Source organism: Blennius ocellaris (genome assembly GCF_963422515.1).
Source record: "Blennius ocellaris genome assembly, chromosome: 21".
NCBI lineage: Eukaryota > Metazoa > Chordata > Actinopteri > Blenniiformes > Blenniidae > Blennius > Blennius ocellaris.
Genome location: NC_137670.1, coordinates 10,445,176 through 10,472,482, shown reverse-complemented (window position 1 = coordinate 10,472,482; position 27,307 = coordinate 10,445,176). Strand labels below are relative to the sequence as shown.

At 45.1% G+C, this 27,307-nt stretch overlaps 2 protein-coding genes across 5 annotated transcripts; one reads left to right on the top strand and one right to left on the bottom strand.

Moving 5' to 3' along the window:
* Window positions 1-732: 732 nt before the first annotated feature.
* tnrc6ba (trinucleotide repeat containing adaptor 6Ba) lies at window positions 733-21,163 on the bottom strand. 4 transcript variants are annotated; one of them, XM_080516881.1, is made up of 22 exons: window positions 20,916-21,163; window positions 19,453-19,542; window positions 15,888-15,909; window positions 15,006-15,443; window positions 11,973-14,903; window positions 11,018-11,179; window positions 10,693-10,889; window positions 10,352-10,426; window positions 10,039-10,239; window positions 9,720-9,839; window positions 9,387-9,512; window positions 8,379-8,549; window positions 7,776-7,913; window positions 7,494-7,695; window positions 6,842-7,009; window positions 6,561-6,707; window positions 6,279-6,422; window positions 6,069-6,161; window positions 5,186-5,389; window positions 4,785-4,852; window positions 4,443-4,582; window positions 733-3,274 (listed from the first exon to the last, which is right to left on the bottom strand). In XM_080516881.1, the coding sequence occupies exons 2-22, from the start codon at window positions 19,507-19,509 to the stop codon at window positions 2,689-2,691; spliced, it is 6,390 nt and encodes a 2,129-aa protein (XP_080373007.1). In that variant the 5' UTR covers window positions 19,510-19,542; window positions 20,916-21,163; the 3' UTR covers window positions 733-2,688. The 4 variants fall into 4 exon arrangements, with proteins under 4 accessions (XP_080373007.1, XP_080373008.1, XP_080373009.1 ...); XM_080516882.1 differs by having other exon boundaries at window positions 7,776-7,889; XM_080516883.1 differs by having other exon boundaries at window positions 7,776-7,886.
* A 186-nt stretch (window positions 21,164-21,349) lies between these two features.
* Window positions 21,350-25,054, top strand: LOC308146003 (putative endonuclease 4). Its single transcript, XM_080517628.1, has 7 exons — window positions 21,350-21,448; window positions 21,552-21,761; window positions 23,030-23,212; window positions 23,984-24,115; window positions 24,234-24,338; window positions 24,481-24,610; window positions 24,720-25,054. The coding sequence occupies exons 1-7, from the start codon at window positions 21,361-21,363 to the stop codon at window positions 24,781-24,783; spliced, it is 912 nt and encodes a 303-aa protein (XP_080373754.1). The 5' UTR covers window positions 21,350-21,360; the 3' UTR covers window positions 24,784-25,054.
* The last annotated feature ends 2,253 nt before the right edge of the window (window positions 25,055-27,307 follow it).

The window sequence follows — 27,307 nt, the reverse complement described above, 5'->3', positions numbered from 1 at the left end:
AAATGTCAATTCCCCTCAAGTGTCCATCCCTTCAAGTTGTTCCGATTATCAGAAGATGAGGAAGAACTGCAAGTTGAGATCGATTCATCAACCAACTGTCCAAACAAATGATAGAATTCTACAGATTATTAGAAAACAGGAGTCCCTCACAGGGCAGTCACACACATTCCTTATGGACAAATTCAGTCAGCAACTTCTAGACTGTGGGAGAAAAACCAACATACAAAGCTCTTCCACTTCCAATCTCGATGACGGTGATCTGCACCACAGCACAATGCCCGAGACCAAAGAACTTCAAAACATCAAATAGATATTTAAGGTTTAACTTTTTTTTTTTTTTTTTAAAGCACTTTCTTGTCGTACGAATTAAAATCAGAATTGTTTTTCCCCTTTAATACGACTTTCATTTTGTGACCGACAGATTATTGCTCATTAAAATAATTAGCAATTCAGTTGAAAAGTGCAAAGCTGACCAAAATCAATTTTCCACATAAATGTTTCTCTGCAAATATTTCTCATATCAGTAATGTGATGTTTTTAAATAGAAAATATGTGAAAACGTGGTATTTTCAACAAGCTTTTTTTTCTTTTCTTTTTTAAGTATGCCTGAGCTTGGATTTTTGTCATTACCAGTAAAGTGTTAGTTTGGTAGAAATATGAAAATGAGCAAACTCTGACCACGGAGGGAAAAATGCGAGGATGGATCCAACAGACAAAAGAAACCCACCGCACTTCAATTCAACCTTTATTATCTTGCTCTTTTCTGCTTTAAATTAATTTCCTCTCCTTTTTTTTTTTTTGTAACATCTGAAATAAATGCAAACATCCTGAACAGGAGTGATAATAGAGACTGACTTAATTTAAACTGATACATCATAACAAAAAGAAGAAAAAAAAAAAAAAACACAGTAAAACAAGGTAATGTCTTTTTAACGTGTCTGTAAAACACTGTTCCAGCTCAGCTTGGTATGGTTACGATGTGGCATCCTAACGGAAAAATGCCTTCAGTTGGTTGCTTTGTCTTAAAAAACAAACAAAAATCATTCTTATTGCGTTTGACAGAAAAATAAACATACAAACCTGAACAAAAAAAAAAACAACAACTTAAGAGACATATGCAATAGTGCCAATGTTTTTGAACTGTTTAGCTAACACACACACACACACACACACACACACACACACACACACACACACACACACACACACACACACACACACACACACACACACACACACACACACACACACACACACACACACACACACACACACACACACACACACACACGCGCAAATCTCTCATGGACAAAAAAAACCCAACAAAAAACATTCAACATTGTAGCATTAACACACACTCCCGATACCGTCGTCTTCATCACGTCCTCCTCCTCCTCATCCTCCGTCGGGTTCACACTCCTCATGCACACACAGGCAGGCAGGAGGGCACCTTGTACAGCGAGTAAATAAGTGATCATAGTCATCATTACATCATGACAATATATAATAACCAACTTGTGTTCTCGGAGAAAAAGAGAGAGAGAAAAAAATACAATAGCGAGGTCAGTGTTTGAAGGGTGAAACGAAAAGGACATCTATGGAGTTCCACAGTTTCACACGTTTCTTTTAAAACAGAAAATGATATTAATAATACAAAAAAATAAAATAAAAAAAAAATACAACGTACATCGACTGGAGATACAATTTTGCTTGTCAAATGTAAAAGCGGTGTGTGTAACCGATGGCGTGGCGGGCGGAGGTGGCGGGTGGGGTCGCGGCCGGGCGTTTCGCCAAGGCCACTGCTGCTGTAACATTTCACGGTCCTGTAAGGTTTGTAGCTCTGACCGGGGGAATGGAGGGATTCGTGGAGAAGGTGTCAACAACAACAACAACAACCTCAGAGGCATTTAGTGCAAGTTTGGCTAATGTTGTTTTTCTGTAGATATCGGTTCTTTTTTGTTTTTTTGTTTACCCTGGGTCCCATAGTGATGGTGTAGCTCCACCAAGGTAGACGTGTCGGTACCTCCTGAAAACACTCTTTTCTTCTTCTTCTTTTTCTCTCAAACGTCATTGATCATCCGTGTGACTCAGTAGTGTGGCGCTGTCCCTAATTCCCTACAAACTGCTGATCCTTCGCACGCTCAAACATCCAGAATCAAAAAAAAAAAGACACTAAGGATAAAAAAAAAAAGAAAGAAAAAAAAAGGGGGGTGGGTAACGCCGGCCAGGTCTTCAAAGGCTCAGTCTGCAAGTCAGAATTTTTGAGATTTGACCATTAAATAGCAATTAAAAAAAAAAAAAAAAAAAAAAAGAGAAAAGTGGCACACTAAAAACAGCAATAGCTAAACTTGTTGACGTGTGCGACTCTGGCCGAGTCGTCTACAGTGCATGCCTGAGTGATCGGGTCTCTGAATGCAGACGGTGGGAGTGGGAGGAAAAAGACAAAGAGCGATCCAGTTTAGTCCGAACGAGTTGAATGGATTTTCACCTTTTTTCTCCCGGTTCAAGTTTCACGGTTGTCTTCATTTAAAGTCAGGCGGTTGTGTGTGTGTGTGTGTGTGTGTTTAGAATGACAGCTGAGGGTCTCTGTGTGGGATGACCAGTGTAGCTTGATTTTCCGTCACCCCTGCATGATGTAGATGAGTGAGGGGGGGGGGGGGCCGGGCGTACTAACTTTAAATGCAGGTGTCAGATGGAGTCGGCCCCCCCACCCAGCAGGTCCCCCGGCAGCAGGGAGGCGGGGCTTCCCATCTGGTGGCGGTCCTCCAGGGCCGGGGAGCCCCAGAGGCTGCTGCTGGGGTACGGCGCCCCGCCCATCCCACCCATCCCGCCCATCCCGCCCATCCCCCCCCATAGACCCTGCCGCCCGGCCTCCATGCCGCCGCCCCCGCCCCCGTTGCTGCTCCACTGGGTGAAGATGCCGAGGCCGGGCCCCTGGGCGGTGGACTGGTCCGCCGAGCTGCCTGTGCTGTCCAGACTCTGCCACCCGGAGCTGCCGGAACCCGCACCGCCGTTTCCAGCTCCTCCGCCTGTGGAGACGCCGTCTACTCCTCCTCCTGCTGCCGCTGCGCCGGTGCCTCCCGCTCCTCCCCGCTCACAGCTCCCTCCGTTACCGTTGGCCCCCACTGCGGAGGAGGCGGCGGGCCCGGAGCCCACGGAGCCTGCTGCGGCTCCTCCGCTGCCGGCGCCTCCGGACTGGGAATGTGCAATATAGCGTGCCACGTCCTCCTCGCTCACAAACTCTGCCAGGATGGTGGTGTTACCAAGAACACACCTGGTGGGAACAAAACCTCTGTTAGACACTCAATGATCAGAAAAAAACTGTTGTTTTAGCTTTCAAATCCTGCTCACAACTGTCAGGACTCTAGTACAAGTGTGGAGACGGCAGAAGAAGACTGTAGACCCCAGAAGAAGTGTGTAGACCCCAGAAGAAGGGTGTAGACGGCAGAAGAAGGGTGTAGACGGCAGAAGAAGAGTGTAGACGGCAGAAGAAGAGTGTAGACGGCAGAAGAAGAGTGTAGACGGCAGAAGAAGTGTGTAGACCCCAGAAGAAGTGTGTAGACCCCAGAAGAGGAGTGTAGACCCCAGAAGAAGAGTGTAGACCCCAGAAGAAGTGTGTAGACCCCAGAAGAAGAGTGTAGACAGCAGAAGAAGAGTGTAGAAGAGTGTAAACACCAGAAGAAGAGTGTAGACGCCAGAAGAAGAGTGTTTTTATGCTGCTGTAAAAGTCTGCAGAGGATCTAAAAGTATTCACAGGTACCGAACAATTACATGAAACCACAAAATCTCTTAGCCTCGTTGAGTTCAGACTGGTTCAAGCTCTTTAATTTTAATTTCTTTTAATGTCATAACAAGTTTGTCTTTTGTGTTTGGTCTTTTCACTTCAGTTTATTAATTTTTCTTATAAATTTTCTACATTCGTTTTTTAATTACCAGTATACTGCACTACTTTTGAGCGATTTTTTTTCTCCCACCTTGTTTTGTCTCATGATTTAGTCCCTCAGTTACCTGTATGTATCAATTTTATGAGTCACGGTTGAATAAATACTATAGTGGCTTTTCATGGCTTCTATAACCTTCAAGTCCCTAAAAAGCAAAAAAAATGCTTAAAATGTGTTTTGTGTACAAAAGGCAGCATCGAGTGTTTGTAATTTCACACCAGCCTCATTGTTCAATTGATAAAACGCAGAGTTTAAGTCTCCTTTAAGTTGTTTTTCTAAATTATTTCAATCAGAAAAATTGATTCATTTTGTTGCTTTTATCATTGAGAGATATTGTTTTTCTTCCATTACAGGATATATTAGTTCATAATACAGTCACCGGTTAAGAAATAGTAATATTATACAACTAAAAACAACAGTCCCATGTGAGGTGGTTGCTACTGCCATATATTCAGCAAGTCAAATATCTTCATATCTTAGAATGTATGTATTGAGCCTTACATGTGCAGTGCACTCTGGGCCTTGGCCGCCTCCTGTCTGGAGCCGTAGCGGATGAGGGCGGTGCCCTGGGTCAGGCCGAGGTGAAAGGTCAGCAAGGGGCCGTGCTGCATGCAGATGGTTCTGAGAGTGGAGCCGTCAATCTGCAGAAGCACACCGGGAAGGGAAGGGAAGAGTAAGACTCAAATATGACACTTGCACCGGAGTTTTCACTGAATTTCTCTGTTAAATGAAATGTGGCTGAATAGCAAGTCCCGTTTTTACTCACAGCTTTAGAAATATGAATCAGATAGAAATAACAGAAATATTGGGACGTTGGAAAGAAATGCATGTGTGCGTGTGTACCTGTGGTGTGAGGTTACTGAGCACCAACCAGCAGCTTTCCCGAGAGCTGCTGTCGCTCCAGGTTGAGGCTGCACAGTAAAAGCAAACACGAGAAAAAATGTGAGTGAGAAGTTTCCACATTCTCTGTAAACACCATCCCACTCTTGTTTTTCCACTCGGCTTCTCAAAAGGAATAAATGATGAATAACTCGCTCTGACTGAGACGTCTTTGCTCTAACAAATCAAATATGAAGGAGATGGCGAGTGTGAAATCACATTAAGTTGAATTCCAGTGCTTGTTTTTTCTCCCGTGTTCATTTAAATTGGCTGAATATTTCAACAAGAGAGAGACAGAGAGAGAGAGAGAAAAGGGGACACACTTTGAGAAGCAGTGCAACACGAAAACTGAGTTTGAGGATTACCAGCTGTGCTGGAGCCGCTGCCCCAGCCCCGGCCAGCCAATCGAGGGGCTCCTCCAGACCAGGGGGAAGGCGATGGCTGCTTCTGACTGGCCAGGCCTGGAGGTGGGCGGGAGAACTGGCTCTGGCTGCTGCCGCGGTTGGCTTTCCAGGACTTGTGTCCAATCGGCTCTGGGGGCCAGCTGGTCTTGTAGTCTGTGTACTTTGCTGTGGGGGAAACGGAGACAACAAACACACTTTATAACGGCAGGCCAATATTTTATTGAGCTGTGAATGCAAAGCATCATGTCATGCGACAGAAAGAACGCGTCTGCTCCCTTTCATTTTCAAAACTAAGACACGCATGTTTTCCGAAGTGCTACAATAATAAACTGCAACTTCTTTGAGTGACTCAGTGCACCATCTCGTGGTGCAGTCCTTTTCTGCAAGATTAAACATTCAGGGGCAAGTTGGACAACTTGCTGATTTGAGTAGATCTACGGAGCACAGTGCTGAATTTGCAATCTTTGTTTGGTCTCCGTATGCTCATGAGTCATTCGCCCATTAGTTATGCTCCGTCTTGGTTCTGGATCTACTCGCACATGTGCAGCACTGAGCAATTCAGAAAAGTCTTTCTCATATTTACACGGAGACAGGAAGTGGTGCGTTTTGAAAGTGTTGCACTCTGGAAGCTGCTTTCAAGACGCGCTGTTGTCAGTGACTCCCAAGAATGTTATCGTGTAAACAAGTGTCCGAAATGCCCAGAATGTTTGCCCTTTTCGCTTGAAATCACTATAATCAAGGCCTAAAAGACGGCCATTGATACACACAAACGTGCAAAGTTGACGACATGAAAAATGCCAAGGCAAAAGAACATCAATATGCAGTTGCGTGTGTGTGTGGTCACCTGAGTTGTGTGCGTTGTTGAGGGGACTGTCTGAGGCACTGTAGGGCCAGGCACCAGGTGAAGGCAGCAAGGTGTTGAGGGGAGGGGTGGAATCTGCAAAACCACCCAAGCATTATAGGATTACTAAAGATAAACCCACAAACCCCAGAAAGCACCAGAGTTAAGGAGAAAACGTCCTGTTAGATAAAACAACGGGACACAAATTCTCACCAGTATTGTCTTGTAACAACTGGTGCTCTGTATCATTGAGACTGGGGGATACTGCGTTTCCCATCATGCTCCCTGGGGTCATGTAGGGGTCAGACTCGGGATCGACACGGTCAATTCCTTTCCAGGGCACGCCGGGCTGGAACTCTGAACAACAAAAGCACAAGCGATGGGCGTCAGGTCTGAGAGGTCAAAGCGCAAACCGTGGCAACACGAGAACCTCATAAGTAATATTCCTTTTATCCCTTTTGAAAACAATGTGGATTATCTCCAGTCGTGACTAACCAGGGGGCCAGCTTGGTGTGTTGGCAGGCTTGGCGCCCATCTTGCTGCCGGGAGTGCGATGCCAGTTGTCGCTCAGCCCGTCTCCAACCATCATGTCGTACTGGGAGTAGGGCGAGCCCCCTGGCATCTTTATGGGGGCGACGGGACCTGGGACGGTAATGGATGTTACACCACTGAAGACCAGATGGGCTAAATAGCCGTACGTGTGATTTCACGCCTTAATCGCATCAACACGATCAGCCTCCCAGTTCACGCGTGTCCCGTAAATAAAAACAGCTCACCGTTTTTGTGGAAAGCGTTTTCCGGTGAGGAAGTGTCCGGAGAACAGTGTCCCTCCATCATCCATTTGAAGCGGGACTGCTGGATGCCGAGGTCCTTCATGGCTCCAGGGCCCCCCATCACCGAGCCACCCAGGTCCAAACCGGGAAGGTTCATCCCAGAACCGTACCCTGCTCAGAAGAGGCCAAGATTAAACAAAGTCATTCAGACTTTTTTGTATTTACGGACATTGCCTGATTACTGTTGCAACTAATCATAAGGGGCAGACGTTCTTGCTTTGAAAAGGTCATTGGGAACTTTCAAGTCGAGTTTTCACGCTTTGGTTTGGATGAAAAAATACATGTAAAGCTCCATCTTCTCACACAAAACTGATTCAATTTGCATCATGAACCTACACAGCAATGTGCGAGGAACCGTTAACAAATTTAAGAGATACTCAGTGATATCCAATGTTGGCTATTGAAAAAGTGGTGATACCACAGGAGTTTCAAAATGTTCATCACTTTTTCATACCTGTTTTAGTCTCTTTGTACGTTTAGTCTTAAACGAATGCTTTGTTGCTGTGAAAGGCTGTTGAGTCCAAAGTGAAAACCTTGTGATCTTGATGGCCTGTTCGTGAGCCACGACTACGTCACACTAAGAATAATCGCTCACCGGAGTACGGTCCAAGATTTTTCTGGTGCAGGTCGGCCACAGATCCCGCCAGGCCCGGGTGTGAAAGGGGATCAGCCCCGGGCAGTTTGACACCCCCGAGCCCGCCGCCATGGTGGGAAGGGGAGAGTTTGGAGCTGCCGCCTAAACTCCCGACCTGCTGCTGCTGCCTCTGCTGCTGGAGCACCGCCATGATTCTGGCCAGCTGAACCCAGAAAAAACAAGTGTGAACATATACGAGGCGAAAGCGAAGAGGTCTGTGTCATGAAACCTTTCCGTGTGTACCTGTTGAGGGTCCGCCTGCTGCCGCACGTTCGGGGTAAACTTCCTCTGGTTTTGCAGGAGATGCTGCTGCTGTGGCTGCGGCGGCGGCGGCGGCTGCTGCTGCTGCTGCTGCTGCTGTTGGAGAAGAAGCTGACAAGCCTGAACGAACACGGGCAGAACAAAACAGATTTAAAAAAAAAAAAAGAGGGGGAAAAGAGTGAGGAGGCAGCAGGGAAGAATATATAAAGTATTACACACAGGGTTTATCAAGGCTTGCACTGACAAATCCAGAGTGTAATTTTTGCCTCTTATGTGAAGTATTTGATCAGGGAGCCAGACAAAAAAAGTTTTTTGTTTGTGAATTTTACCCACAAATGTCTGTGCAAAAGGTTTCATTAGAAGCTTTTTGTTCCACATTGTCCATTTCATAATACTTTGATTCTTTACTTCAAAGTGATTTTCGTGCATTTGCATTACAATAATTTATCAAATTTAAATTTAAAATAGACTTCACATGTAATCGTGTATAGTCCGATTTAAAACCTATCATGGAGTTTTAGTTCCTTCTGCATTCAGCTCCGGCATCGGTAGACCTGTGCTCAAACCCTGCTGTAGCTTTCTCACCAGCTGAAACTGGATGTGAGGTGGGTAGATGCTGCTGAGCATGGCAATATGTTGGGGGGACAGCTGCGGAGGGAATACACCTCCCCCGACTCCTGCCACTCCTCCCACGCCACCGACACCCCCCACGCTTCCGCTGGGAGGGGGCATCTGCTTCAGCACGGAGCCTGGCACCTGGAGACAAACACAACGGCAAGCGGCCACACCTGTTACCACAGAAACGCCTGGGTGCTGTAACCAGTGGCAACTGCATGAGGCTGAGCTTCTCTCCTGACTTAACATCGATTCCCCGACATCTTCTCATTAGTTGGTGTTAACGAGCAACTCGACCCAGGACGAGGAATAAAAATGATTCATTTCCTGGATTAGACGCGGATTTCTCTTTGCACTCGCTAGCAAGTAAAACACAATCGCTAATGTTGTGAAGAGCGATTAAACACTCCAGGGACTATATTGCCGATGAGCACACGCCTCGCACACAGCACAAGAATGAAGGGTTTCATGTTGTAATTTATCAGCGTGTAAATGATCTAAACGTGTACAACCACAAAACACTGATTCAAACTATCTCATGACAGAAGGAAATTACATTTGTTATGCGGTCTGATCAGTTTCTATGCCTACAATCAATCTTGTGTATGTGTTGAGAACAGGTGCTAATAGGTGGGCTTATGCTAAAACTGGAGATCCAACGATGCAGAACTAACTTGCACAAACAATAGGAACTTGTCCGTAGTTCTAAAATGGCTTGTTGGAGAAACAATAACATGACAGTCAAAACTCCCTTTTCAATGCTTCTTCCCACTTCTTTTAAAGTTTTGTTTCTTCCCACTCTTTGTATTGTTAGTTTGCTTGTATATATACACTATAGCGAAGGGAACTGTGTATAAAATGATGTAGGTGTCCCTTTGTTCTGATCCACATGTCTATAATAAATCATCGATGCTCGGTATGAAACATATCGACAGAGGCTGGGAAGACAAATACTGTGCAGAGTAGAGATCTGACAACCTGAGGTGACAGGAACTGATGAGGCACTTGTGCTCGTATTCCTGGGGACTGGTTCATCGGAGGGATATTTGGCTGATGTCTGGACTGGGCCATTCCTCCACTGCTGCCAAAGATACTGTGACCACCCTGTGATGGAAGATGAAAAATAAAGATTTTATGTCGCCAAACAGCAGAGACACAAGCATTTAAATCGTAGGTCATTCACATGGACACAACATCAGAATGGGAGAAGATAATTTGGGGGTCTTTTTTTTTTTTTAATCATCTTTTAACCACATGTAGCAACAAAACCTTGTGTGTATAGATGACTGGACACAAACAAGAGGATCTTACTTGTCTAAAGGGAATAGAGTGGTTGAAGAGGGAATGGGACTTGTAGACAGTGGGTGGTGAGTACAGAGAGCAAGGAGCCTCCTCCCCAAGGCACCCATCCTGATTGATCAAAGGCAAGGTCTGTCATTGTGACAGCCATTGGAGGACGAATTTGAGGAGTGATGGTGAACGGACAGGAAAGAATTGGGGTAGATGGAAGAATTGGGGAGAAAAGGTAGAATCACATAGAGGAAATAAATAGTGGTAACAAACAGCATGTTCTATAGACACAAGAAAGACCGAACAGACAAAGACCAGTGAGATGGCAGTGAGACGTTACCTTGTCATAGTAAGACCCAGCATCCCCAGGTACTGCCTCTTTGGAACCGGGAGGACGATAAGCGAGCCCTCCCCCTCGTCCTCCTTTCCTCATGTCTCCGTTGTAATCAGGCATGCCCATTGCTCTTTTCTCCGCCTCCAGCTTCTTCTCCTGGAGAGACCCCGGAGCCAGGTCGATGTTTGGCCCACTGGAATCATCATTCTGTTTGACAGAGCAGACCATTGTCTTCATTGGATGAAACCATACTGCAGGAAAACTGCGCCAATAACCAATAGTCCAGAAACACAACAGAGTTAAAAATGTTCCGTCTCACCAGCAGGCCCATGTTAGAGAACTGTCTGTTAATGGGGCTCATCCACGAATCTCCTCCACCAGATTTCATTGAACCCTGAGAGAATAAATAATTTCAGTAATTTACCACTAACTCACTATGATTTACATAAAGCTATAATTACAATAATGTTCCACTACAACCAGAAGAAGCCACGATTACATAAACCTCAGAGATCAAACAAAGGCTGAAAATCTTCAAAAAAACACACTGAAATAACTCAAATGTGAGTGTAAGAGTGACTGACTGGCTCCCGTTTCTCTTCACATTGTGGTCACAATCAAACCATTTTCTTCAGAAATCTTTTAATTCCTTTTTCTCACCTTGTTGCTGGACTTCTTTCCAGCATGACTCTGCCCCCAGCCTCCATTGCTTCCTTGCCCCCAAGACGAGCCACTTCCCTGGGAGCCGGTGCTATTCCACATGCCGCCTCCTTCCTCCTCTTCCTCCCAGCTTGAGTGGCGCGAAGCGGCCACAGAGCCATCTTTGTCACCCCAGCCATCTTGCATAGACTTTGAACCTGCATGGTAAAAGACTTCAACTTCAAAATCAAGCAGTATAGATATCCTGTGACTTGCAGGTCCACTCAGAATCCATTTCACCGACTTCCATAACAAACACGTTTTAGTTTACGAGCGATTTTCCTACCAGATTTGACGGCGTTCGCAGAAGGGTTTCCCCAACAGGTTGTTTTCCCTCCAGCATCATCAGGGTCTCCCCAGCCTGTCGGGCTACTGGGCTTCCCCCAAGCTGCTGTGCCATTGTCTAGTGTAGGACTAGTTGGAGAAGTGCCACTCCATCCTGATGGACCTGCAGACACACATGACCAAGGTTAAGAGGAGGAATTGATCACAGTGGGGAGCGACTCATTCCGCTGCCTGGACGACATTTGTGGCCAAGGCATCTCACAAGAACTGTGCGTTTACAGAAATCAAGCAAAAACCCCAAAGTTTTCTAACACCGACGTTCATTCTTCGCCTGTACAACGACCCTGATATGGTTTGTCACAGCAAATATCCACAGCATAAATTCAAGCATTCACTCAAGCTGAAAAAAAGAGTAGATGAGTTGTAGCAGTTACTAAAACAACAGAACAAGCAGACGGCTGGCTGAGTGACAGTTTTTGTCATGACTCAGTTTTTGCCTTGTTCCACTCAATCTCAATGCAAACAGATAACTCGGCTGCATCAGCCAATTCAATTACTTTGCAGTCAACCATTATTTATACCAGAACATTGCGCACAAAGTGCTTTCGTGTTCAAAACTAACCCTCCCAAAGGTATGGTTGAGCATGCAGAGCTGGTGATGAAACCCCATCAAATTAAAAGGATTCACATCTTTGGGACTAAAATGACATTCATGAACATGCTTTAATAATTTCATACACCAAACTGAAATCCTGGTCTCTTGAAACATGCAGCAATGTCAGAGTGTGGGGTATGCATTCAGTTATAAATTATATCGAGTTTTCCCATGTGCTAACAGACTAACTAACAACTGGAGCCATCTATTCCAGAACAAAATACCCAATTAAACCATTTTTTCTTATTTGTAGCACCTAAATAACATCCCAACAGTCAAGGTTGTTTGTGGGATATCTTACCCATAGCAGGTGCTTTTCCAGGTCCATGGCCAGTGTTGAAGTCTCTGTTACCTCCGAGTCCTGCAGGCTGTCGATTAGGCTGCTGCTGTATTGGAGGTCCTTGCTGTTGCTGTTGCTGCTGGGACTGATTCTGGCCGTGTGGCTGCTGGCCAGCAGGACCACCATTTTTATCCCACAGGTTGACCGGCTTGTAATTGTAATTAGTTGGGTCTCCCCATGCTGATGTTCCATCATCGATGTCGTTCTTCCTGCTTATAGACTGCGGTGAGGGTTCCTCCCAGCCGCTTGGTTCAGATCCGCCTCCACCTCCCCCAGAGACACCAGGGATGGGCCCCGAGGACCAGCCTGAGCTTTGGTTCTGATTCTGGGCTTGAGAGATGATTTTCCTCCCTCCGGCCCCTTGCATAGCCCCTTGGTCCAATGCTTGCTGCAGCTGTGGATGTTGATTACGGGGCTGTGATTGTTGCTGTTGCAGTTGTGCCTGTGGGCCTGTGACGGAGCCCGACTGGCTGTTTGGCATCTGGTGCATTTTGTTTCCTCCACTCCAACTTTGATGGGGTTTGGACCCCATGCCCCCAACGCTGGTACCTCCTGCTCCGCTCCCTCCTCCTCCCCCTGCACCCCAGGTCCTCCGGGGAGTACCATCATCCCAGCTCCCCCAACCACCCGCACCTGAATCCCCACCTGAGTGTCCGCCTCCATTTTTCCTTTCATCACCCCACCCACCTCCACCACTATTTGATTTGGACTCCTGCTCTCCCCAGTCCTTACCTGCCCCTACTTTCTGGTCTGACCCCCACCCACTCCCTCCTCCATTACCACCCATTTCCTTCCAACTCGAAGTCCCTTTCTCTTCCTGATTACCTCCCCAGCCTGAACCCACAGGGTTACTTTGTGGACCAGGATCACCCCATCCTCCACCATTTCCCCCTCTACTACTGCCTCTCCATTCTTCATTTCCCCAACCTTTGGCCTCGTGGCGATCCCCAGGTCCCATTCCTCCCCCGCCCCAACCTGTATCTTTCCCCTGTTGGCTAGGCCCAGGCATTGCCCCCGAAACCATGCCAGGTCCAGTTGTGGTCATGGGTCCAGATTGTGAGACGCCAAGATTCCTCATGTTGGGGCCTGTAGGTGGTGGAGCTCTCCCAGACAAAGACGCTCCACTACTGCTACTGTTGCTGCTGCTCTCCCAGCCCTCTCCAGAGGAACCAGTAGATGGAACCAAAGAAGGACTGACACCTGGACCCATAGAATCAGTGCTGAGGGTCCTCGGTTCCCGAGAATACTGAGAAACACCACCAAGAGAAGATTGGTGTTTAGATGGAGCTGATGAGGACACTCCTTTACTCTGTCCAGCATGCTCATCAACGTCCCAGGATGTGTTTTGTCGGATCTGTGTTTGGCCCCAGCCTGTGTTGGAAAGGACCCGTGGGTCCAGATCAGAACGATTGAGCAGGCTCTGTAAGGCAGCTTCAGTGTTGGGGGGCTGCCGTTGAGGACGACTGCCACTTCCACTTCCACTTCTTGAAATTCCACCACTGGAGGAAGATCCTCCCCGAGCTCCAGGTTCACCTACCACACCACTCCACTCCCCAGTTTCACCTTCTTCTTTCTGATTGTCCCAGGCTCTGGTTGTGGTGGTGGTTGTTGAGGATGAGGAAGCAGCAGGGTGGTTGCCTGCCGTGCTTCCTCCACTACTGCTGCTGTTACTGCTGCAGGCTCCACCTATTCCCTCAGATGCTGGGTTAGCTCCACCAACAACAGTAGAGTTCCCACCCCAATCACTACCAGAAATTCCTCTTTCTCCTCCCACTCCTGATGAGCCCCACCCTCCCTGAGATACCCCGGAGGTTTGACTACTGTTTCCCCCATTTCCTGCACCCCCCCAAGCATTGACCCCACTTGAAGAACTCGGGTATCCCCAACCCGAGGTTCCATTATCTCCTTCGGCAGCTCCGAAAGCCCCAGTGCCACCTCCTCCACCCTCCCATCCATCAGTCCTTGAGGCACCCGTTTTGGAGTTAGCTGCAGGGTAAGAAGGCTGGCTTCTCCACGAGGAGGCAAGGCCGTGGTCACCCACACTCACCCCACCTCCTCCCACACTATGGTCCATTCCTCCACCAATTCCATCCCCCCCTGCGATTTTTGGTCCCGCTGATTCAGTGTCCCATTTCCCCCCTCCAATCTCTCTGTCTCTGGATTGCATTTGGTGAACTTGGTGCTGATGGGCGCTTGATTGATTCACAGATAAAGATGGGTGACCCCCCAGCACCCCGACTGCCCCACCTCCCAGCCCCAGGGAAGCAGAGTTGTTGGCAGACCCTCCAGGGCCCTGGTGATGGAAGGAGAGGCCTCCTTCCCCTGTAGCAGCAGGGCCATCCTGCTGCACCAGGGCAGGCCAGGCTGAAGGGTTGGCATTTGGACTGAAGTTGGCACCTGGAATCCCACTGCTGCCATCAATAGGGCCACTGGCGTCATGGCTCCCTGGCACAGCGGGGGCTTTGGAAAGTGAGGAGGGCTGTTGTAGCAGAGGCCCAGCTGTAGCTACTGCATTTCCTCCTCCAAGATGACCCTGGGAGGCAGCCGTCCCCCACGCCACACTATTGGACGACTGCATACATTCATTGGGCAAAGAGAACGAGGAAGTGGGTGAGGATTGGTTGCCAGAGGCACTAATGCTATTCACAGGCATTCCATTGTTGCCACTGCCCCCACCAGTCCCAGTGAAAGAAGCTCCTCCTCCATCGTTGCCAGCAATGCTAGGCCACTCCTCCAGGTCATTGCCATCAACAATCACCTTCTCCCTGCCCTGAGAGGAGGCCTGGCTGCCTGAGCTTGCCCCCCACATGGAATTTGCATAATTAGAAGTAGTAGTAGAAGCAGCAACTGATGATGAGGTGAGAGCCACTGAGGAGGCAGCTGTGCCAGAATCTGAAAAGCCAAATACGATGAGAAAGACAATTTAGAGAACCATTTAAATATGACATATATGAACTGGATCCATCTATGACATGGAGCACGAATGACACCCACCTGAAACAGCAGCCATGTTTGCATTGGGGCCATCCCCTCCTCCGCCCCCTCCCAGCAGCATGGAGGACAGTGGCGGCTGACCCCTCTTCAGTAGCACTTTATGGTCCTGCTGGCAGCGAAATCGTGGTGGCACTTCTCTCGGCATGTAGCGCGGTGGCTGCTGAGGCGCCTGACTTCCGCCTCCGCTACTTGCACTACCGTTTCCGGCAGCACTGGGGCCGCCAGTAGAGGAGGGACAACAGGTGGTGGAGGTGGGCTGTCCGTTGGCCACTGCCAGGCGCTTGGCATTGTTGCCGCCCTGTGACGGGGAGGCAGCACTGCCAGGGCCTGAGGTGGCTGGGGATGGGGACGCAGAGGGGGTGGGTCCAGGGCTGGGGGAGGCAGAGCTGCTCTGAGTGGCAGGAGACTGGGCAGAAGCCGCCTTGGTCAAGTCTGGCACTGCAGAATGAAGACCGGCAGGGGAAGGAATAAAGACAATTTTGTCACCTTAGAAGAACAATGCACAAATGACTTTTTGATGGAATCTATGAAAAAGGGAAGGAGAAACATGAGGTGGACCATTTGTTGTGATTTTATGTTGACGGGCACCACTGAAAACAAAATTAGATCTTAAAACTTATTGAGTCGACTACTAATAAGTTTAAAATCAAAGCAAATGTGTTAATGCATGTTGCTCATGTCTTATTTATGAGAAATACATCATAATCTAAATAAACAGATATCCACCTGAGTACAAACATAAATTGTTTGCAAACATCATGAGTTATTATGCCAGAGAAATCATGATTACAAAAAGATTGTGAATCTATAAAAAAAAAGAAGAAATTAACAAAGACCACAAAAATACAAAAGTGTTCAATTGAAGCTCTTACTGCTGCATACCTTTGTTTTTTTGCTCCGTTACCTAGAAAAAGAAAAAAAAAAAACACAAGTTACCAGGGAAAACAGTACAATTAAACCTTTTTTTAAGATGTCAAAAGAGAAAAACTGCAACATGTATAATTGTATTATCAGTTTTTATGTTTGTCTTCATGTCCTGACTGTCTTGTTTCTGCCAACTTCACAAATGAGAACCGGTTCTCAATTGAGCTACCTGACAAAATAATCGCTGGACGATTATCATTATGTACCATTTACAATACTCATTCTGACAATTACTATTATTTTGAAATGTATCAGTGCAAAATTGCTTTGGGTTCAATGACATTTTGTCAAATTGCACTTAATGCACTTAAATTGATTTAACTCAGCTTTATAATCACTATTCCATCAACCAGAAAAACTGATCTGTGATCAACTTTATCAACTCCGTAAAAGTTTGAGGTAAAAATTGTTTTTTCCAGTTAACTCAAATATGTTTCGGAAATTCTCATACACTCACAGATTTGTGCCAAATCTCTATCTGGCAGTATCTCACAAATGTAAAAGCCAGCCCAACACAGAGATAGTTAGTTTGTGTGTGGCGCTCTTAGCAGAAACAGACACGTGACTCTGAAATTTAAAAAGTACAACAAAGAAGAAAAGCCGGATCACCGATTGGCCAGGACCTGCCAAATAGTGTGCCAGCATGTCATACAAACCACACCAGGGTTGACTAGTATATAAAAAGATATCCTCGTTTTCAAGCAGACCAAAGTTCGCACAAATGAAGCGGATTATCCGAGGAAGTACAGTCTGGTCTCCTTGAAGAGGACAAAAAGTAGAACCAGGCTGAAATATGCTCAACGCAAAACACACAAATGGTTCTGTCCATTTCCAGGGAGCTAACAGATATGTAGCAAGCGGAGTAATACCACTGACAGTCTGTGGGGCAGTGTAGTGCAGAATAGCCCAGATGTGAAACAAAGAAGACAATGTAACTTTGAAGACAGAAGAAATGACAATCCTTTGAGGAGAGACTGTGGGAATACAAACAAGGATCCAATCATATCTGCGACAAAACCTCAAATAGACGAAGAGGCTTCAGATAATAATGACAATAGTTTCTAAACGACTTCACCAGCAAAGTTGAAAACACAAGGGAACAAATTATACCTAAAAGTCAAATACAACTAGGGACACACTTTTTTCAGCAGATTTAATATTTATTCAATTTAATGTCATATATGTTTGCATTAGAATGTTGTTCCACATGAAACCAACATCATGCATGACAAGGTTTGAAAAGCACATAGTAATTTATGTGCATAAAGGATGCTTATCTGGGTGAAAGTGTTTAACTACCGTATTTTCCGCCCTATAAGGCGCACCTAAATACCTCAAATTTTCTCCAAAGCTGCCAGTGCGCCTTATCACCCGGTGTGCCTTATATATGGAAGAATTGCGCTACTTGAGACTGCTATTTGACAGCTGAACACCCAGAAGCTTTTATTTTGACAACTCTAACTACGCTACTGGAGCTTCAGAGCGGACGACACTCCACACAACACATTCATCACTCATGGTTGCACACCAACATTCTAACAAACCAAAATAAACTAGATGAAATAATTACTCCCTAAACTGGGGAACAAAAACACAGCATAAACACAATCAACACACACACAAGCCCAACAAAAACCCACAATAACCTCCAACAACACAAAATTTGTCGCTGCAAGGCATGATGGGACATCCTGAGCTCCTCAGTGCAGCCGATAGAAACTCCCATAATTCATTGCAGCTGTTTGTGGTGTTTTAAATGCAATTATTGGGGGTTATATTTGGTTTGTGGTGTCGGTAATAATTGTGTTGTGTTTTTGTTGCTTACTTCACGTAGTTTAGTTTATTATCATTATTATTACTGGTAGTTGTAAGTTGTCAACCAGCAGTGAAGAAGGTTTTGTGTGTAGTGTCCTCCTGGCATAGGCTGCGGGTAGGACTATCAAAATAAGGCATGTGCACCTCTCTGGGTGTTAGAATCAGTGGAAAATGTAACCTAATGGCTTTAAGCTGTCAAGGTAGCTGATCACTGGTCTATTCCATGCGCCTTATAGGGCAGTGCGCCTTATATATGAACAAAGTTGTAAATTATGTCAATTAATGTAGGTGCGCCTTATAGGGCAGAAAATACGGTAGTTTCACTCAAGATATATGTCGCCAAGAAGACCAAGCTACACAGCTAAATGGAAACGTATCGATCAAGAATCAACTGTCAAAGAAAGCAGCGTGTGAAACTGCTGGTAGAACAAACAGTTGTTTAATACCCGAATATGTTTGAGTAAAAACACAGGAACAAACAAATCCTCTATTTATTCTGTGAGCACTTAAACCTAATATTCTCCTACCCCCTCGACACAAAAAAAACCTCCCAAAAAACCCAACATTGAATCGTCTAGGTCTATACATGTGATCCAGTCATGCCTGGCTGCAGTCAAGTTAATAAATATAAAATGCAACGATCAGGCATTTATGAAAAACATCCAATTCCAAACTGCTGTTAAAATGGAGAATAAGAGCCTATTACTCCAGATTCACTCCGTTCATTTTCTTCTTTCTTTCATTCGTGAGAGTTTTTCATGAATGCATTTGCAGCACAGATGTCACTGGAATAATTTTAACCTATTAAATTGCTAAACAAATGTATGCAGATTTTTTTTAATGCAGGGGTTTAAAAGCCTTCAGAAAAAAAATCTGCATCATCATCATAATAAGCTTAACAGCACTACATACAAAGCATGTCTCAAAAAGTCTCTTTTTTGTTGTGATGCTCGGAGCTTACATAGAGGTTATTTTTATTTCTTCTTCAGGAGCAGCTCATAATTAGCCCGTTTTTAGGGCTGCGAGATATTAGTGAAAAATGTGATTAAGCCATTGAGTATTGTGAACGCTATATGACTCAAGTATATGATGCTGATGTTTTTGTACTTTCAAATAACAGTTCCCTTTGTCTTTTGGACCCAATTTTAATCAGACACACCACTGAGCCACCTTTGTTTTTCTTAATCACGTGTCTGCAGTTTCCACCGGCAGTCTTTAAGAAACTGAGCAGTTTGTTGACTTTGTTCATTTCATTAATATCTAGATCAACAGACTACATCTGATTGGCTAAATGTTTTAACATGCACACAGGAAATATGAGTGCATGTAAAATTGTTTTATTATAGTTCAGCCACTCATACATATATATATATATATATATATATATATATATATATATATAGGGATAACCATAAAAACTGGGATAGTATGGGCCATCACAACAAGGCTCCAATCATCACTCCTCTTGTCACGTGTTTGTGTGCGTGTTCGTCTGCAGCACAGCAGCGCAGTGAGATATGTGGTCAACCAAACACATGTACAGATGCACTCTTATTACCAGGTGCCAACTGGCAGTCTCTATGACAGCCCAAAAAGTACGTTAACAAACAGTGTATTATTCAACCAAGCTTTTCCGCCATAAAATAGGTATTTCAAGGCCAGTCGTATTCCTGTGGAAACACAAAACCGAGAAATTGGGCATGCTCACCTTCTGAGAGGCTTCCCTTTTTCTTTTGTCGTCTTTTTTCCTTTTCTTGTCTTCCATGAACTACTGCTCCTGTCCTGATATCAGTCTTCTCTGGAGGAAATAAGACAAATTAATCAGAATGCAACCTCACAATCACGTTTTTAAAAAATTATGTCAGGAGGTTTTTAAGCAAATCTCTTCTCAATCAAACACACTGACAGTCTATGGAGATTACAGCTACATGGCCCATGTGAACAAGTGTGAGAGCACTACATAATAATTACTCCTGTCATTAGACTGCAAAATACAGTGAAAATTGACTTAATTAGAGATATCCAACAGGGTAAAGGATGAAAAATGGCTGACACAAATGTTAAAATGTTCATGCCTCTGGGGAGACCAAAGGGATCGGACTCTTTATCAGCTTTAACACAAGAAACATATGACTGAATATCAGAACATAATGCAGAAAGCTTGTAACTCGATGCCTGTTAGTTTGAAACCAGTCAGTCACCCAGGTAGCATCCCCTCAAAAGGCCCACGATTCAACACGGATCTAATTCATAAAGATAGAGTTCTGGGTCCCATTTGATACTGACCTCTATGGCTTTTGTATTACGCCAGTTAAAGGTTTATAACCCAGAAACGTTTGTTATACCGTCACCAGACAGCAATGCCTGCAGGAAATGCGTATATTTAAGACAATTGTGTATCACAGTGTGGTGTTAGCTGAAATCATGCCTGATGCCTGCAGCAGGTTGATTCATTTAGAAAGGAAATATTTATCAATTGGAAAATCAGAGAGCTGGTGGTTTTCTGTGCGTTCATCCCGGGCTGTGCCTCCTGATCAGTTTCGTTTCTGCTCGCTGTCGCTAACACCCATGAGACAAGAAAACATGAAATCCACCCCAATCCCTTATGAAAATGAAAAAAGAATAAGACATGATCATGATGTTGAGCTGTCAGGTCTACAACAGCTTCAGATCACTGATGTAGCATTTCCACGTCCTTCAGATAGCGACAGCAAAAGCAGCGATGCTTTATGCAACAATGGAAAGCGTTGTTTTAAAGATTAAAGCAGATTAAAGTGTGCAAACGGAACGAGTGAGCCCTCGTACAACTCCATACAAGCTGTCCAGCAGCTGCTTGAAAATCACCCCAGGGGAGCGGTTTTAACCTAAACACATCGGCGTCCCAGCCAGCTGTCAACCAGTGTCACTTCAGTACGAACGGCGTGGCTCCGCGGTGCCGAAGTGCAGACACACCGAGGGCCGAGCACCTCGACTCGGCTCGCTCACAGCCACAGGCACGCTTAGGCGACGTGTTAGCCACACCGGCTAAAGTTAGCACCTGACAGCAGCCACAAGTAGCCCGGTCGATTCGTCACCTCGCCGGCGCAACTGTGCAGAATTTCACCCTCATCTCCCCGCATGCAACACGAATAAGAGGCCCGCATGAACGCAGGTGAAGGAGCGGATACTCACCTGGGGAATCACATAAGAAGAGGCGCTAGCTCGCTCGCTAGCTTAGCTAAAGTGCTTCAGTGCGATTTTTTTTTTCTTTTTTAATGATTACGCTTTTTGAGGCTACAAGAACAGCGACGCCTGAGCGGAGAGTCAAGTAAGTGGCGGATGGTGACGCGCGCAACAAGCTACCTTATTAAGTACTAACGTTGTTAACGGTGTAAACGTCGGCGGTGCAGAAGAAATTAGCTTTCAAAGCGCCGTGGACTCAGTCGGTTGACGGGCGGCCATTTTGCTGCTCGGCATGAAGCGTCTCCAATGAGCAGGACGCGGCAGCCGCGCGCTGACTGGCTGCCCGCCGCGGGGAGGGACGCACAAAAACGCCGTCTCGCCCTCCAGAAGCGAGTCCTCGCGCACAAACTGAACCGAGCGTTTTGCTGGGTTAGGGCGGACACGGCGTTCCCTAATGGGCCCGAAGAAGAGAAGAGTGGAGAAAGATAGAGGCTCACGAGGAGGAAGTAGCAAATTCATCGGAGCGCATGTTACCATTCAAGGTAAAATCTGGGTGACAGGAAGTATAGATGATTGATTAATTGATTTATTTTTTATTTTTTATTTTTAAGCACACGTGACTGACTTTGCACCCTCCGTCTCCAGGTGGGATATGGAAAGCGGTGGAGTCCTGCACCCTGATGGGAGGCAGCAGCTTCGCCCTGTTTCTGGGTTCGCAGCGCTCCTGGAAGAGGCCCCCCCTCGACCCTTCCGCGGCAGAGCGGTTCAGGGAGCTGTGCACCCTGCAGGGCTTCCAGCCCCAGCACATCCTGCCACATGGCTCCTACCTGATGAACTGTGGATCCCCCAAAGAGGGTCTGTCAATCACAACACAGTCACTTGCATTTAACCCCCTGTAAAAACAGATACTTTTAATGGGCAGGTGATCAGAAGGTTACTGGTGGTGATCCTATCTCAGGAGATAGAGCAGGGAACACCTGGGCAGGTCACGTGACGTCACAGGCGCAACACCCAGGGGCAATTTCGGGTCACCAATTAACCTGGAGGACCCAGCATACACCCATGAACACATGGCAAGAACATGCAAACTCCACACAGATGGAGCCCACGATTTTCCTCTCGCATGTTATATACCTGTCTATGGGAAATGTAAAGTCAACGATTCACCTAAAATGCATGTTCTTGAACTGAACTGTGACTAGCAGGAGAAAAATCCACTGGTGCACAAAGGGAACCTGCCAATTCCACCCAGAAAGGCCTGTCCTGAACTCAAACACGTGACCATCTTATGGTGAAGCGAGGGCTAACCACTGCACCACAATGTGTCAATCCTAAAATGTTTATCAAAATGCAATACATTTTTGGGGGGCTCTTTAGTAGTAGTGATTCAGTGTCACACAAGCTTGATTATAAACAATGATACAGAACATGATTCTACTAGTTTTAAGTCTGAAGCTAAATTATATTTTGAAATTAAAAGAACAGGTAATAACTAGACTGGTAATGATACAAAACTATGAATTGTTTTTATGAAGGACTTGCACAAACATGTAATTTTGGCATTCAAGCATTTTTAATGTAACTTGATCTCTCTTGAATTTATAAACCTGGATGAGGGTTAACTCTGAATCTCATATTTTAGGAGTTTAAATGACTTATTGAGCAAGTTCAGTGAATGCAAGTAAAAACTAGTTATTTGTTCTGCAGAAATAGCTGACAACACAATTAACCTGTCAATGCATCTGTATTTACAGAAACGGTCTGACCGCAAAGTGTTTTCTTTGAATACAATGTGTAGCAATTTCTATTTGACCAATTTCAAACCAACTCCACATCCATCCGGCTTCTATACCGGTTCATGCTGCCTGTGGGTGAAGGCGGGTCAAACAGGGCAAAAGACTGTCAGACCCTCGTTGTGACATTTATAGCCTCCAATTGACCATAAATACCTGCATACAGATGCAGTGAGAACATGCAAACTCAATAAGTCCCCATTCCAGGGCTTCATGTCACCACCATACGACCTCCTCCTGCTTCCATATTATGACAACAAATCCACATCGAGCCCTCAGTTGCCCCCAGACTGTTGACACCCCCCTTTTTCTGGTTTATGAACCTCTCAGATGTGTTTGAAAAGAGCCAGGCCTTGCTGGTGGACGAGCTGAGCCGCTGCAGCCTCCTGGGCCTCAGCCTGTATAACTTCCATCCCGGCTCCTCGCTGGGCACCATCAGCACGGAGCAGTGTGTGGAGAAGATCGCGGGAGCCATCAACCACGCTCACCAGCAAACACCTGCTGTAGTCACCGGTACAAAAGAGTCAAAACTACTACCGACGATCAGTATGCTGCTACGTGGATTATGTTAAGACTTTTAGTGGGGTCATTTTAAGGCATGTTTATGTTTTTCAATTCTGTAATTCACGATATCCTCATATTTGGACACAGTTATTCAGTTATGAACTATTAAAGATAGCTTCATCATTTTTGGGAACTGCCTTGAAGAAGTGGTTTTTAACCACTGATGTTTTTACTGGTTAAATAAACAATGACACCAATTTAGAATCAGATACTACATTAAGCTATAATTGTCAACTGATAAGATCCAAACGCAATAAAAAGCACCGCTTTTCTGCCAGTTTGATGTCTGCAACTGATGTTACACTTGTGATATCATGCTTAAGCTTACTTTACCACTTTAATTCTCTCGATGAGTGTTTTACCCTGCTTTTAGTCATTCCAAATATTTCTGCGGGGAAGAGGCATTCCCCTGACCCCCACATTCTTTCTGCTGCCACAAGTTCTTCGCCACCTCGTACCACTGTGTTAATGTAACTTGATCACTCTTGAGTCCATCAGCTTCGGTATGGCTTTAAGGTATGGATACAAGTATGAGGTCGACTTGCCACAAGCGACAGCAGCAGTAGTTGTTTTTATGTTGTATTTCAGGATCAAACAGCGGCAGCATGGAGTTTGTTTGAGGTGTGGCAGCAGACTGGAACACGTTTTGTGTGAAAGCGGCATCAGGCTGATGCTCAGTTTTTTTTAGTTTTTTTTTGTTCTTTCCGTCCACATGGTCAGTGTTGGAGAACATGAGCGGTCAGGGCAGCACGCTGGGTGGCAAGTTCAGCGAGCTGAAGAGCATCATCGACCAGGTGAGGGACCAGAGCAGGGTCGGAGTGTGTCTGGATACCTGTCATGCCTTCGCAGCAGGTGAGTAGAAACCTCCAGTAAATCCACCTCCGCTCTCGGATGTGACCGAAATCGACTGAAGACAGAAGTGTGACGGCTGTGGGAGTTTTCTTTTCATGCTGCCTTGTCGTTGTTTGAGGTCACGACCTTGCTGCAGAGGGAGGAGTGAAGGCCATGCTGGATTTGTTTGATCAAGAAGTGGGACTCGGATATCTCAAAGCCATGCACCTCAACGACTCCAAAGGTACGAACGTGGAGTAAAAATCACACACAGATCAGTTTCATTGTCAGAACTCTGATTTGTGCCAGTTCAACACTGCTTGTATATATTAAGGTGTTTTTTTTTGTTTTTCCCATTTTCCGGCTTCTTCTTTTGTGATCTGCAGGAAAACTGGGCTGTAACCTTGATCGACACGAGGACATCGGTAAAGGTCAGATTGGAATCGCAGCTTTTCGTGACATCGTCAACGAGCCCCGGCTGGAGAACATCCCTCTGATCCTGGAGACGCCTGGACGGTGAGAGGACGGCACAAACGAGACGGACCCCGGGTTAACAAACAACTGTTTTGCCAGTTATTTGACAGAATCTCAATCATGCCTGATTTAGTTTTCCCTCTTTCCACAGGCCAGGATTTGAATATGCTGAGCAAATCGAACTTCTTCACTCCCTGGTGATAGAAAAGAAATGACGCTTGCTGGTAATTTGGTGTTTGCCAGCGGTCGTACAGTTAAATGTTAACTATGAAGGTTTTTTTTGTAAATACAGCAAAGTAGATGGATAATAATAGATCGTTTGATTGTTACAGTTTCACGTTAAATGAACGTTACAGCTCAATTGTTTTTACTGGACATGTAAAGTGTCATTTCAACCAGCAGGGGGCAGCAATGACATACAAATGCAGGCATCACACTAAGTTGTAATGTGTTAAGAATGCAAAAAAGAGTGTGGTGTTTTGTGAACTGTTTTTGCCACTTTTTTAAGCAAATGTATTATAAAATGAATAAAGTTCAATAAAACATAAAGCTTCATAAAACTTTTTTTTTAATTCTTATTGCCTATAAGAAATTTGAACAATCGTTTATAAACAAAAGGAGTTTAATCCAGAGGATTTAATTCAGTGTTCAGTTGTCCTGCGTGTAAAGAAATGTCATTTTTGAGCTTGTGCCGAGTTTATACAAAGCATATGTATGTATTGAAGTGCTTTTAGTTTACTATTGTTGCCCTATGAGGACCACACACACACACACACACACTGAACCCCCAAGTCCCTACCAGCTGTCAAATACCAACACTTTGGTGCAGCTGTTGACCCCTGGGTGGACATTAATTTGCACCTACACCAACACCCTGCGGTGCATGTAAACATGTACATGTGCACGCTGAAAGGAAAACGGGCTTTTACACGAAAGGCTTGCAAACGCAGTTAATAGCCTGAGTTATGATCTGTTTATCTTCAGATTTCTACACTTCCACATAATTGCTTAAGTAATGCAAACAATCTGGATGTTGTGTATAATAAAGTGCTGAATCATTAATTCCATGGTCTACCTCAGCACCGTGTAGGAGATATGAGCAGTATCAAACATTGTAATTAAACCGATTCTAAAATGTAATAAAACTTCATTGCAGGCATTAGAAAAGTAGCGTGAACTGTTGTTCCTCCATATACATGTATTATTTTAGTCTGCTTTCCACAATGAGAGCAGTAAGATCTTGAGCGACCTGGTGAGTCCTGATCATTTGAAGACTTTAAACATTAAAAAAAAAACAATAGACAACTATTCTTTGAAAACTTGCTCTTGCCAGGAGCATTTTAGAGCAGGTGTGAGCAACAAATGTTCCAGAAGGCCCTCATGAAAAAGTAGAACTGACAAGCAGGGAAACAAATTAAGTAATTAAACTAAATTCTGCTCAGTTCCATACTTCCACATTTTTGTGTGCTTGTCAAAAAAATTAAGACTCATGCGTAACATTACACTGAGAGAGAAATAAAGCAACCACTAAAATAAAAGAACAAAAAAAAAACAAGGTCATATTGCATGCATCATGTAGATGAAATTTAATTTGATTTGTGATTCCTCATTGACTGCTTGAGAGCTGGTCAGGGACAACCAGAACCATGTGTCACTATAGAATACTTTGTCCTATTTTAGAGTTATTATCAATAGAAATTCACAGTTTACCTTTCCCATAAGACTATTCAAGTTTGTTTTGTTTTAGATTCAGAATAAATATGTAATGTTTATACAGTGAAGCTCAAATTGATTAAAGGAAAAAGCATAAATAGTTTAATGGATGAATTTACATGCCACAGCTTCGTCTGAAAGGCCTTGAGACGGCTTTTCGCAAAGTGAAGAGGAACCTGCTGAAGTCATCACGGCTCTTTAAGGTGTTGATTTGAGCTCGATCAGAGAGCAGCAGTACACTTCACGTGGTTTGTGTTTCACAATATCAGGGGATCCAGGATGGGATCAATATGGCCTTGGACTTATTCCACAGAATATGTGGGAAAGTCTTTTCCAAGGATGTGATATTGAGACTCACACCCTTGCCTTCTTTCAAAACCTCCACCAGCAGCCAGTAATTCACAGCCTCTTGCCTCGAGCGGTGTACGCTGGGGGTAAGGTTGTTGAAAGAAGCACGTCTACTGTCAAACCAACAAATGGGATTTTCTATTTATCTGCCAAAAAATTACAACACGTGTCTCCATACAAGACCACGCTGACCAGGGTTCAGTCTTCTCAGCATCAGACGATACCCCCCCCCCAGATATCAGCTCACAGACTATTTTATAGTGACCTTGAGCTGTGCTACAATATGAAACGAAGCTATTTTGGCAAACCGCTGTAAAAAAAAGAAAACCCCAAGTTTCACCAGAAGTGCTGCAAGTTCATCCATTGCCTAATTAGTGCACGATGTACATCTTTTGATGTTCCTGTGATTTGTGCCGTCCTCCACATCCACGTGTCTTGACTCTGTTCTTACACACGGTGATGTTCAGTCACACTGTTTATGACGATCTCACATTTCCTATTCCTCAATTCTTATTATCGTGTCAATAAGGACCTCATGGAGCGACTTGCTCTAATTTGTGGACATGTTTGCATTGGCTCCCTGCCTCCCTTTGTTCAAATATAAACTTGTTTCTAGATGAACTCATTAATCATTTTTGAGGTCAGACTAATCATCTCATTCAACCTTTTGGGCGTGAG

What these genes read in the sequence shown, in the direction of transcription:
- LOC308146003 (XM_080517628.1), top strand. Translation starts at nt 21,361, where the DNA reads ATGGGCCCGAAGAAGAGAAGAGTGGAGAAAGATAGAGGCTCACGAGGA. An exon ending in AGCGCATGTTACCATTCAAG is followed by an intron (nt 21,449 to 21,551) that starts GTAAAATCTGGG and finishes CTCCGTCTCCAG; the next exon opens with GTGGGATATGGAAAGCGGTG. An exon ending in CTGTGGATCCCCCAAAGAGG is followed by an intron (nt 21,762 to 23,029) that starts GTCTGTCAATCA and finishes TGAACCTCTCAG; the next exon opens with ATGTGTTTGAAAAGAGCCAG.
- tnrc6ba (XM_080516881.1), bottom strand. Translation starts at nt 19,509, where the DNA reads ATGGAAGACAAGAAAAGGAAAAAAGACGACAAAAGAAAAAGGGAAGCC. An exon ending in GAAAGAAGTCCAGCAACAAG is followed by an intron (nt 10,427 to 10,692) that starts GTGAGAAAAAGG and finishes TTATTCTCTCAG; the next exon opens with GGTTCAATGAAATCTGGTGG. An exon ending in TCAGTAACCTCACACCACAG is followed by an intron (nt 4,583 to 4,784) that starts GTACACACGCAC and finishes GTGCTTCTGCAG; the next exon opens with ATTGACGGCTCCACTCTCAG.